At 37.8% G+C, this 13,118-nt stretch overlaps 1 protein-coding gene across 11 annotated transcripts in view; it reads left to right on the top strand.

Annotated features, from left to right (window-relative positions):
- Window positions 1–13,118, top strand: part of ZRANB3 (zinc finger RANBP2-type containing 3) — a 308,526-nt gene that overhangs the window by 192,594 nt on the left and 102,814 nt on the right. For all 11 annotated transcript variants that reach the window (XM_031651750.1, XM_031651757.1, XM_031651752.1 and 8 more), the window contains 2 exons: window positions 10,502–10,673; window positions 12,393–12,509. In XM_031651750.1, coding sequence (XP_031507610.1) covers window positions 10,502–10,673; window positions 12,393–12,509 — 289 coding nt within the window. The remainder of the gene's footprint in view (window positions 1–10,501; window positions 10,674–12,392; window positions 12,510–13,118) is intronic.

The following is a 13,118-nucleotide window of genomic DNA, read 5'->3' as shown; positions in this document are numbered from 1 at the left end:
AGGCCGAGACGGGCGGATCACGAGGTCAGGAGATCGAGACCATCCTGGCTAACACAGTGAAACTCCATCTCTACTAAAATGCAAAAAAACTAGCTCGGCGAGGTGGCGGGCGCCTGTAGTCCCAGCTACTCGGCAGGCTGAGGCAGGAGAATGCCGTGAACCCGGGAGGCGGAGCTTGCAGTGAGCTGAGATCCGGCCACTACACTCCAGCCTGGGTGACAGAGCAAGACTCTGTCTCAATAAATAAATAAATAAATAAATAAATAAATAAAATGCACTTTTTATGTTACAAAAAATGCAGTAAAGGTTGAAATTTTCAGTTGTTTTGTGAATATATAATTTTACTATTTTGTGGGGTTCTTTTTAGTTTTTTCCCTGTAGTTTGTATAGATCAGTACCCAAATAAGGCTCACATATAGCAAATGATAGATGTTACTGAAGTCTTGGGTTTCTCTTTTATTTCCTTATTTATTTATTTTTCCATTGTGGAATAATCTAAATTGTTTTTGTAATCTAGATTCTGCTGCCTGCATCCTCATGGTGTTGTTTAACATGTTGCTTTTTCCTCTGTATTTCCATATTCGTATTTAGATCTAGAAACTTCTAATATTTGGAGACAATTCTCCTTTGTAGTGATGTTTTCTTCTGTTAGGAGATATCTAAAGCCTCTCTTTTTATGATGTTAGCAGCTGTCAATGTTCAGTACATTATTTATTAAGTCATTGGACATTGCGGAATGGTGATATTCTAACACACTTTCTTCATTTGATAGTTGGCATGCCTCATGGCCGGGTGCTGTGGCTCTTGCCTGTAATCCCAGCACTTTTAGAGGCCGAGGTGGGTGAATCACGAGGTCAGGAGATTGAGACCATCCTGGCTAACGTGGTGAAACCCCGTCTTTACTAAAAATACAAAAACAAAATTAGCTGGGCATGGTGGCGGGTACCTATAGTCCCAGCTACTCGGGAGGCTGAGGCAGGAGAATGGCGTGACCCCGGGAGGCGGAGCTTGCAGTGAGCGGAGATCACGCCACTGCACTCCAGCCTGAGGACTCCATCTCAAAAACAAAAAAAACAAATAGTTGGCATGCCTCTGTAAAAGAAAACCTCCTCATCATTTATTATTTGGACATTCGCTGGTTCAGTTTGTTTAAGAAAGGCAGGATAGGGCCGGGCGCGGTGGCTCATGCCTGTAATCCCAGCACTTTGGGAGGCCGAGGTGGGCTGATCAGGAGGTCAGGAGATCAAGACCATCCTGGCGAACACGGTGAAACCCCGTCTCTACTAAAAATACAAAAAAATTAGCCGGGCGAGGTGGCGGGCGCCTGTAGTCCCAGCTTCTAGGGAGGCTGAGGCAGGAGAATGGCGTGAACCCAGGAGGCGGAGCTTGCAGTGAGCCCAGATCGCGCCACTGCATTCCAGCCTGGGCGACAGAGCAAGCCTCCGTCTCAAAAAAAAAAAAAAAAAAGGCAGGATAAATTTTTTCCTTCTCATTTATTAATTTTCAATGTAATAAGTTGTTCCGTCAGCAACTTACAATGGTGTCCAGTGCTCTTTATTTTCAAAGTCGGCAAGTTTAAGTCCTTCAACTTTGTTCTTTTTCAGGGTTGTTTTGGCTGTTCTTTCACTTGCATTTTTATATAAATTTCTGTATCAGCTTGTCAATTTCAGCAAAGAAGTCAGCTGGAATTTTGATAGAAATTGCTTTGAATCTGTAGATTAACTTGGGGAGTTTGGCTTCTTTATTATAGTAAGTTTTCAAATTCATGAACAGTAATTAATGTCTTTCCATTTATTTAATTTAAAAAGAAATCCTACAGTGTTGTGTAGCTTTCAGTGTGTAAGTCTTACATTTTAAAAATCAGGTTGAGGGCCGGACGCAGTGGCTCACGCCTATAATCCCAGCACTTTGGGAGGCCGAGGTGGGTGGATCACCTGAGATCAGGAGTTCAAGACCAGCCTGGCCAACATGGCAAAACCCATGTCTCTACTTAAAATATAAAAATTAGCTGGGTGTGGTGGTGCATGCCTGTAATCTCAGCTGCTCAGGAGGCTGAGACAGGAGAATTGCTTGGACCCCGGAGGCAGAGGTTGCAGTGAAGTGAGAACACACCACTGCACTCCAGTCTGGGTGACAAAGCAAGACTCCATCTCAAAAAAAAAAAAAAGAAAAGAAAAGAAAAGAAAAAATCAAGGTGAGGAAAGACCATTTCTAATTCTAGTTTACTGAGTATTTGTGGGTTTTTATTTTTAACTCATTTTTTTAAATCAATTTTATTTATAATCCTTATTGATCATCAAATTGTCCCTCCTTTGACAAATAGGACCATCTCCAATTACTTTGTAATTTACATTCTACTCTTTTCATGATGATACCTTTATTCCACTTTCAGAGCACTTTGATAGTTCAGTATTTAGTGAGCAAGTTTGTGTTCTGTTTATCTGGGCTGTTCTTTGTCAATTCTGTTTGTAATTTGTCATCATCATTTCACTCTGAGTAATTTCAGTTTTTCAGTATATCCTCCTATAACTTCCATACTCCATTATTTCCCTCTGGTGTGTTAACAATTAGATTGGCTCCCCTTTCTAAATCTTATCTAGTGTATAATACTCTTCTTGGATGATACAACCAGAACTAAACATTCTGTTACGTTTGCAGGGCACTATTATTTGATATAAGAACAGAGTGTCCTAAATTTTCCCCCATTTCTGTCATGTGTCAAACTGTTTCATTGTGAAACTCATGTGGTGGGAAAGCAAAATATTACAACTATTTTGGAAAACAGTTTGATAATTTGTTTATAATTTTTTATAAAGTTAAACTTACAAGACCTGCAAAACACTAACAAAAAATAAAAGAAGACCTGAAATGAATGGAGTGGTATACCATGTTCGTGGACAAGGAGACTAAAACAAAAGAAACTTTTTTTTTTTTTTTTTTTTTTGAGACAGAGTTTTGCTCTCGTTGCTCAGGCTGGAGTGCAGTGGCACAATCTTGGCTCACTGCAACCTCTGCCTCCCAGGTTCAAGCAATTCTTATGTCTCAGCCTCCCAAGTAGCTGGGATTACAAGTGCCTGCCACCCTCACAGCTAATTTTTGTACTTTTAGTAGAGATAGGGTTTTGCCATGTTAGCCAGGCTGGTCTTGCACTCCTGACCTCAGGTGATCCACCTGCCTTAACCTCCCAAAGTGCTGGGATTACAGGTGTGAGCCACTGCGCCTGGCCAAAAAAAAAAAATTTTTAAGAGACAGGATCTTCTGCAACCTGGGTGACAGAACAAGACTCCGTCTGAAAAAAAAAAGAGACAGGATCTTGCTCAGTCACCTAAGCTGAAGTGCAGTAGCACAATCATAGCTTACTGTAGCCTCAACCTCCTGGGCTCAAGCAATCCTCCTGTCTCAACCTCCCAAGTAGTGAGGACTACAGGAGCACGACACCATGCTTGGCTAATTGTTTTTCATTTGTTACAGAGATTGGGTCTATGTTGTTGCCCAGGCTGGTCTCGAGCTCCTGGCCTCCAGCAGTTCTCCCACCTTGACCTCCCAAAGTGTTGGGATTACAGGCATGAGCCACCGTGCCTGACCTCAATATTTTTTAAATGGCAGTTTCCCTCAAATTGTTCTGTAGATTCTGTGCAATAACAATCAAACTCGAGTAAGATTTTTGTAGAAATTGACATTTTAAATCTAAAATTGATATGCAAAGGCAAAGGATAGGCAAAGGAACTTCAAAAAAGAAGAAAAGAATAAGAGTCACACTATTTTTCCTTACAGTCATCAATCAGGAGACACATGTAAATTACTGGAACATATAGAATCTAGAAATAGACCCATATATGTGATCAACGTATAGAATCTAGAAATAGACCCATATATGTGATCAGTTGATTTTTGACAATATGCAAGACAGTTCACTGGAGAAAAGCTAGTCTTTTCAACACACGCTCTTGGAACAATTGGAAATCCATATGTGAAAAGAAGAAGAAACCCAAACTATATCTTACACAATATGCAAAATTTAATGATAAATGGATTGTATATTTGGGACTTTGGGTTAGGCAAGGATTTTTTTAGACGGGTACAAACTTCATGAACCATAAAAGACAGAAGTGATGAATTTCACCTCATCAGAACTTAAAATGTCTCTCCCCAACTCTGTTAAGAGGTGAATAGACAAGCCATAAACTTAGAGAGAAATTTGTAAACTACATATTTGATAAAGGAATATATAAATTTGTAAGTACACAAAAGGAATTTTAAAAATAATATATTAAAAATTCTCAGCTGGGCAGGGTGACTCACGCCTGTAATCCCAGCACTTTGGAAGGCAAGGTGGGCGGATCACCTGAGGTCAGGAGTTCGAGACCAGCCTGGCCAACATGGCAAAACCCCATGTCTACTGAAAAAAACTACAAATATTAGCCAGGCATGGTGGCACATGCCTGTAGTCCTAGCTACTCAGGAGGCTGAGGCAAGAGAATTGGTTGAACCTGGCAGGCAGAGGTTGCAGTGAACTGAGATCGTGCCACTGCCCGCCAGTTTGGGTGACAGAGTGAGACTCTGTCTCAAAAAAAAATTCCCAAACTCAGTAATAAGAAAACAAAATAATTAATTTTTAAAAGGGTTAAAAGATTTAGAAAGACACTTGACCTAAGGCGATACACAAAAGTCAAATAAGCACATGAAAAGATGCCCAAGACCTTAGTCGTCAGAGAAATGCAAGTTAAAATCACAGTGAGGTACCAGTACACATGCATTAGAATGATGGCAAGGTTACTGAACAACTGGAACTTTCTGCTGGGAATTACATTGCTTACATTGCTGCTGGGAATGCAAAATGTTCAACCACTTTGGAAACATTTTGGCATACACTGACCATACAAATCAGAAATCCTACTGATCCTACTGCTCGGTATTTAGTAAAGATAAATGAAAACATATGTTCACTCAGAAATCTGTATGCAACTGTTTGTAGTAGCTTTATTTATAATCACCTAAAACTGGAATAATCCAAATGTCCTTCAACTAAAGGGATTGCAGAAATTGTGATATAGCCATACAATGGACTGTATTACTTAACAATAAAAAGCAACAAACTATTAGTATACCCAATAACATATATAACTTTCAAATGCAATATGCTAAGTGAAAGAAATAAGATTTAAAAGGCTACTTACTGTATAATTCTATTTATATTATATAACATTCTGGAATGTGCAGAACTACTAGGGCAAAAAACGAATTAATGGTTGCCAGGAGCCAGGGACGAGAGGAAAGGATTGCTACAAGAGGCACAAGAGAACCTAACTTTAAAAAATCAGAGGGTGATTTCCAAAGTCAAAAGTTAACTCTGCATGTGTATGTGTGTGTGTTCATGAACACAAATAAGCATACATGTTCTGGCCATAAACTTCCTGTTTCATCATTGTAAGCTAATGTTAAATTCTACTGGGAAATGCCTCTTTTTATATTATATATGATCAAAAGTAGATTAAAAAGCATATGCTAATTCTTTCAATTTAGAAAAGGATAAATGAATTTTTACTTACTTTGTAAAACTGAATGAGAAAATAATTATTCTAACCTCAAAAGAAGGTTCACGTTTCATAATGTCTTCAGAGACATTTACAATTTTTTGGTTGTTGTTGCTAATTTTAGTTTGTTAGGAATTAAGTATCCTTTTGTTTTAAACCTACACCCAAAGCATACTGCTTATACTTTGTCCTTAAAAATATTTTTCTTACTCACTTACACCTTTTCTCTTTCTTCTATGCACTTTACCTCTTTGATAATGCATTTACAAATTTGTTTTATAATTTTCTTTCCTTGCCATAAAACTATGGACCCTAATCTTCAGAATCTTTCACTTTTAGCTGGGCCTGGTGGCATGTGCCTGTAGTCCCAGCTACTTGGTGGCTGAAACAGGATCATCACTTGGGCCCAGGAGATCAAGCTACAGTGCACTATGGTTGTGCCTGTGAATGGCCACTGTATTCTAGCCTGTGCAACATAGTGAGAGCCCATCTGTTGGGGGGAAAAAAGAATCACTCACTTTTTAGGCCATTTCAGGACCCTAGGAGGGAGTTTTGGCAGTTTTCACAGGATCATATGTACCTATCAAATTTATACAAGTAGACACTTTTAATATATTAAAAGATCTCTTTTCCGCACAACTTCCTCTTCTCATATTTTTCCTTGTGTTTTGTGATTGTGGAGTTATCACCAAGCGTTGTTCGGATCAAGCTAAGAAGAAATTATATTAGGGGTATGTTTGGTTTTGATTTAGTGGGCTATATTTATGTATTTAGTTAGGTTATTGCTAGCCAACCTAGTATAGGAATGGCTTCCAGAAATAATCCTGGTACTGGCTAAGTGGACATATTGCAGTGCGAACGTGTCTTATGGTGCCAGATGCTGGGAACATGTGAGTACTGGAAGAGAAGCAAGGTTGAAATTTAGAGAGCCAGAGGATAATCTGCAAATAATTCTTTCAATTCTTATAGCCTATATTTGACAGAAATTTGATAGAGGTTTTTTTTTTCAAATTTGATTATAATTAGAAATATATGTACACACAGAGTATGACAGTGAATTATGAACTTGAAATAAACTTTAAAAAATTATCATTGGTAAACAAAATTCGATCATCCATGCTTGAGTAAAGACTGAAGTATCCTATTTCTCAAATATTTCAAAGTTATTGTCACCTGAAGAGGCACTCAAAGCGTAAGCAGTGAACAATGTTGAAAAAACATTATAGATGTGATAAGTGGTTAATTAATTTAGAAAGTGTTATTTTTCTGGATTTAGGAACATCTGTAAGCATTTATAAATTTTTTGTTTTGTGTAATTTGTGGTTTTTTCATTATAGACTCAGATTTGTACTTAATTTTTTATTTGTAATTCTGTATAAGTAACAAAAGTGTCTAACTCTAAAAAGGGCTCATTGTATCTTTACTGGCCAATTCTGTCAGTCAAGTTGTGCCTATGCCTGCTGGGCACTTGCCAGTCTCCTCAACTCTGTATACACCCCATTTTAAAGCATTGTTTTTTAGCATACTGCCAATGCATGAATTATATTCATGTTACTATTCTAAGCATTATGTATATTGTAAAACTTACATGAAAGAGAAGCTAATTTAGAAACCTAAGATAAGAATACAATATATAGAGAAAGTTCCTTCTGCCCCTCAGTGGGTTGACTCGAACGTCTCTGGAGTCTACCCATCCCCACACTTTGGAGACCAATGCTATGAAGTGGGAGCTATTGAAGGTATTTTTTTTAAGGTTCTTTTTACTTCATTGAATTTTAATTACAAAAGCATTATTTGCTTATTGTAAACTTTCAGATAGACAAAGTGAAAACAAAATGAGGTTACAAGACCCCAGTTTTCATGTAACCTTTTCAGTCTCTACCACTATGACCCCGAAGGTATGCAGTGTATCATATCTTGATGTGTATTCTTCTGGAACTGCTTCCATTATTATACAGACATACATATATACACACATCTTCACACCTACATAATCTTTCATATCAAATATATTACTCTGAGACTTCCATTTTTAATTTAACACATATCTTCGACATTCATCTTACCCCTTACATAAAGATCTAAATGATTCTTAGGAATAGTTGCTTAATAGTCCATAGTTGGCATGCCCCACATTTTATTCAGCGGTCCCCCAAACAGTGGATCTTCCCATTTTATACATGTAGGAATTGAGAATTAAGAAAAATAAAGGCCAGAACCTAAAGTTAGGAATGTTACCTAGTCCCAGAATCTCCTGCTTTTGTGTAGCTGCCCCCAGCACACACACACACACACACACACAATAGTGTGTAAATAGCATAGGAAAATAATCCCAAGAAATATATTTAATATAATTTTTATATTATTAGGTAAAAGTTGGCTTTTAGTAAAGCAAGACTTTGGAGTCAGACTGCCCAACTTCAAATCTCAGCACCACTATTACTATCCATGAGATGTTGGGCAAATTCTTCAAATTCAGCAAATTTAAAGAGACTAGGGGTTTACAGGTGGCACCTCTTCTAGTCCTCTCTAATCCCTCTTACTTCCCCTTTGCACCCCAAACATGAGGCCGGGGTTTTGGGAAATATGGTGGTGTTACCAGTCTTTAGAACAAATGCCACCACTCCAAGCTGTAGATGAAAGAGATGTGGGTGGGGAGAGTGGGTAACAAGAAATAATTCCTCTAAACCATGGTTCATACTAGGCATATGGCTTAGGATCAGCCAGTGGCATAAGACCCAGGAGGCAACTAGCAAAAACTTATCTCAATAGTGTACCCTCTCCTGCAGCAGTAAGGAAACCTCATTGTTACAGACTGAGTCCTGGCATTATGACACCCTGAAAATAGATTGCTCAGACTTTTTCAAAACAGATTTGCATTTTGGGAGTACAACTATTGGTACTCTGCAGGAGGCAAGTGTGGCTATGTGGTTAGCCTGTTTGAAGACACTTGTATGTTGTCTTTGCCAGCATGTAGCAGTCATACCAAAAGACCTCCAGCTAGCATACTGTACACCTGTACAATGTCTCATGTAAGTGGAGAGTGTGCTTAAGAATCTGTTCTAATGGCAAACACTGCATTTTCAACAAAACAAAACGAAAAATACCACCTACCAACTTCTTCCCAATATTGATAGTTCTGAATGTTAGATTTTTTTTTGTAACCATGTGATCAAAATATACCTAAGTGTATGAATGGAAAAATAGGTGCAGAATAGGTGTTGGCAAGTATTTTCCCATTTTTATTAGTGTGTGAATTTTTAATATAAATATGGGGACACAATACATTAAAGGAAGTCAAAATATTTTAATGAACAAGTTTCAGCAATTTAATTTATAACAATTATAAGTAAATCCATTAAAATTTTTATATAGTGACAGCACTTAGATTTTTTAAACAAGTAAATTTCTTTTTGATGACAACTAAGTGGTATGTGTATAATTTTATCATACAGTAGTTTCCATTCATTCACTGTAGTTATGTAATTGACTCTACATGCAAGTATATCTTTTTTTTTTTCTTTTTTTGAGATGGAGTCTCGCTCTGTTGCCAGGCTAGAGTGCAGTGGCGCGATCTCGGCTCACTGCAACCGCTGCTTCCCGGGTTCAAGCAATTCTCCTGCCTCAGCCTCCTGAGTAGCTGGGACTACAGGCGCACACCACCACGCCTGGCTAAATTTTGTATTTTTAGTAGAGACGGGGTTTCACTGTGTTGGCCAGGATGCTCTCGATCTCTTGACCTTGTGATCTGCCCGCCTCGGCCTCCCAAACTGCTGGGATTATAGGCATGAGCCACCGCTCCCAGCTACAAGTATATCTTTTTTAATATTGTGTGTATTGTTTATGTTTAATATTTATTTTTTAAAAAGCTAATAAATAAAAATGAGTTTCACATTTCTCAAATTGACACCTATTTATGCTAAAATGCACCCAGTATTTTTTATCCAGTAAAATGGATAGTTACTTAAATTATCAATATTAGTAATCATAATCCAACCTAACAGGAATTTTTTATTTGTTAATTATTCTCTAACAGCTGTTTTCAATAGTGGGTAGTATGGACCCCTAAGAGATGATTGGAAATTTTATGGGGTGGTATTTTGGTTGTCACATTGATAGGGATGTGTTATTGGATCAATTGTCGTAACGTGTAAGTTCAATTGATCCACTAGATTTCAACCCTTCTCTTAACATTTGTTCACAGTACTTGGCACTTCGAGCTTCTGATTTTCTCAAAAGTCTAGAGAGTAACTTGTCTTTTGCAAGCAGTTTAAGTTATCACTTCCTTTCTTTTGCCAAGTCAGTTACCACTTGTCTGTCTGCATTATGCCTTCTAAATATTTCTTCGAATCACTTTTTCTCTGATGTCTCCTCTCTCATTCTGTCTTTCATAGTAGTTTTGTGTTCTTTTATTTTATCCCTTTGCTGTCAATGCAGCAAAGGGTTGGAAAGGAAGAAGTATTTCAAAGGAAGAAGAGACCACCGTGTAATCAATCTGCTATGCTTTAACAGCTCTATTGGAGATCATATCTCCTCCTAGAGGGCACAGAAAATGTTCTGGGTGGTTTTGGTTATTATAATGACTGGCTGATGCACTGGCAGTTCATGCCTACTTTATGGATAGATCTGCTAAAACACCACCATGTGTGAGCCCACCCAAAATGCCAATGACACCCCCATTTACAAACAGTGACCTAGTGCAATTCAGAGTCATCAGTTCATCACAGCCTTGTATTAACTCAGTGTAAACAGTATGCTTAGACACTGACATCTTCTCTAGTTTAGAGTAGTGTCAAATCTTATTCATTACTGTTTTTCAGGCTGAGCTTTTTGAAACTAATGTTCATTAAGAAATAACAATGAAAACAGTGTCATGGCTCCTTATTAAAAGGAAGAACACATTGGATAAATTGTTTTCTTAACTCCAGCATTCAATTTTGCTACATGTTTTGTCTTCATTTTAACAGATATTTTGGTAAAAGACCTCAGTGGGATTGTAGAGGGGCATCAAATCTTAATGAACTTCACCAGCTATTAAGTGACATAATGATTAGAAGATTAAAGACTGAAGTTTTAACCCAGCTACCCCCTAAAGTCAGACAGCGTATTCCATTTGATCTTCCATCAGCAGCAGCCAAGGTGAGAACCCTTGCTTGACTGAAAGTCTAACTTTAAATAATTTTGAATTATACTATTAAAGATGATACATATTTCATATTTCACAGAAGGAAAGGTTTGCTTTCTTAAAATAGGTTTAATTAATAGAGCCTATAAATTGGTTTTGTATTTCAGCAAGAAAGCAGGAAGAATTCAATTTTATTCATCAGATACATAAAAAGACAAGGTAACCTAATGCTTTAAGAAAAAAAGTATTTTTGCTGAAAAAAGAACTTCAATTGCAACAGAGATGTAGTATTAAGAATTCTAAATATCGGCCAGGCACGGTGGCTCATGCCTGTAATCCCAGCACTTTGGGAGGCTGAGGCGGATGGATCACCTGAGGTCAGGAGTTTGAGACCAGCTGGCCAACATGGTGAAAACTCGTCTCTACTAAAAATACAAAAATTAGTTGGGTGTGGTGGCACGTGCCCATAAGCTACTCGGGAGGCTGAGGCATGAGAATCAGCTTGAACCCAGGAGGCAGAGGTTGCAGTGAGCCAAGATCACACCATGGCACTTCAGCCTGGGCGACAGAGTGAGACTCCATCTCAAAAGAAAAAAAGAATTCTAAATAGAAGGTGTGAAACCCAATAATTAGCAAGGGAAATTGGGGTCCTTGCTCTAGAATTTCTTTTTAAAGTATGAATAACTGTCTTCTAGAATAACTTCATGCAGCCCTATTCTTGAAATTCTGAAACTCTGTGATCATGTTTAAGACGTGAAATTCAGTATACCAGAAAACCAGTTTACTAATCCTTACCTAATCCTTATCCATGTTTATTTTTAGGGAATGCAGTGTTTGAAATTTCTGCAAATCTGAAAATGACTTTATTAACAGTTTTTCATTGTTATCTTGAAAGCGTATGAGCATTTTGTAAACATTGAGCAATGTTACTTCTAAAATAAGAACAATCTGATTTTCTTATCTATTATTTTAGCATTAGAAAGAAAAAATAAAATGAAATCAACATGATTATATTTTTACTTGATATTAATTTTATTTAATATTCTCCATCTTTATTTAAACCAAACCACATCTTTTTACAAAAGTACTTAGCTGCCGTATACATTTTTACTACTCTGCTTTCTTATGTTTCTTATGTCCACTTTACAGAATGCATCTTCTTAAGAAGTTATAGGCCAGGGCCCGGTGGCTCATGCCTGTAGTCCCAGCACTTTGGGAGGCCGAGGCGAGCAGATCACCTGAGGTTGGGAGTTCAAGACCAGCCTGACCAATATGGAGAAATCCTGTCTCTACTAAAACTACAAAATTAGCTGGATGTGGTGGCACATGCCTATAATCCCAGCTACTGGGGAGGCTGAGGCAGGAGAATCACTTGAACCCAGGAGGTGGAGGTTGCAGTGAGCCAAGATTGCACGACTGCACTCCAACCTGGGCAACAAGAGCGAGACTCTGTCTCACATACAAAAAAAAAAAAAAGAAGAAATTATAATTGTTTGATTTATGCTGTTAGCAGAGGGCTTTGTTTTCACCCACAGCTTATCATTGGTTTCTATAATTTTGAAAATGTGACTGACTTACCTCTGCGTTGATGTTTTTAAATGAACATGTTGGAATCTTTGATAATTTTCTTTTTATATCTTTCTATAGAGAAAAGGAAAAATGATTCATGATTGCATTAATTTGTTCTGTTCATTATGCTATATTCCTAAACAATGTTATTTTTTCCCACATAGGAATTGAATACCAGCTTTGAAGAGTGGGAAAAAATAATGAGAACTCCAAATTCAGGTGCCATGGAGACAGTCATGGGGTTGATAACTCGCATGTTTAAACAAACTGCTATTGCCAAGGTACTCTTTGCTGGGCCATCATATATTTGTCTTCATACAAATTATTCAATGTATTTTACTGTTTTTAATTAAGCAAGTTATTTATATATTGCAGAATTACTTTGCTGTTGTTTAACTCTTTTTTTTTTTTTTTTTTTTTTGAGTTGGGAGCTTCACTGTGTCAGCCTGGCTGGAGTGCACTGGCATGATCTTGGCTCCCTGCAGTCTCCACCTCCCAGGTTCAAGCCATTCTCCTGCCTCAGTCTCCCAAGTAGTTGGGACTACAGGCACATGCCAACATGCCCAGCCTGTTTAACTCTTTTTTATGGAAAAATTCAGACATATTCATATTCCAACCATATATTTATCTTTTCCAATATACAGGTATATTTTGATGCGAGAGGATACTATACATTATACTTTCTCATTTAAATTATATATATATATATATATTTTTTTTTTCCATCTTTTTCTTTCTTTTTTTTTCTAAAACAGAGCCTCACTCTGTTGCCCAGGCTGGAGTGCAGTGGCTCGATCTCAGCTCACTGCAACCTCCACCTCCGAGGTTCAAGCAATTCTCCTGCCTCAGCCTCCCAAGTAGCTGGGATTCCAGGCATGCTCCTCCACGCC

The sequence above is a fragment of the Papio anubis genome, chromosome 10 (assembly GCF_008728515.1).
Source record: "Papio anubis isolate 15944 chromosome 10, Panubis1.0, whole genome shotgun sequence".
Lineage (NCBI taxonomy): Eukaryota > Metazoa > Chordata > Mammalia > Primates > Cercopithecidae > Papio > Papio anubis.
Note: the sequence above shows the minus strand (reverse complement) of the source record. Positions and strands in the feature narration are given on the sequence as shown.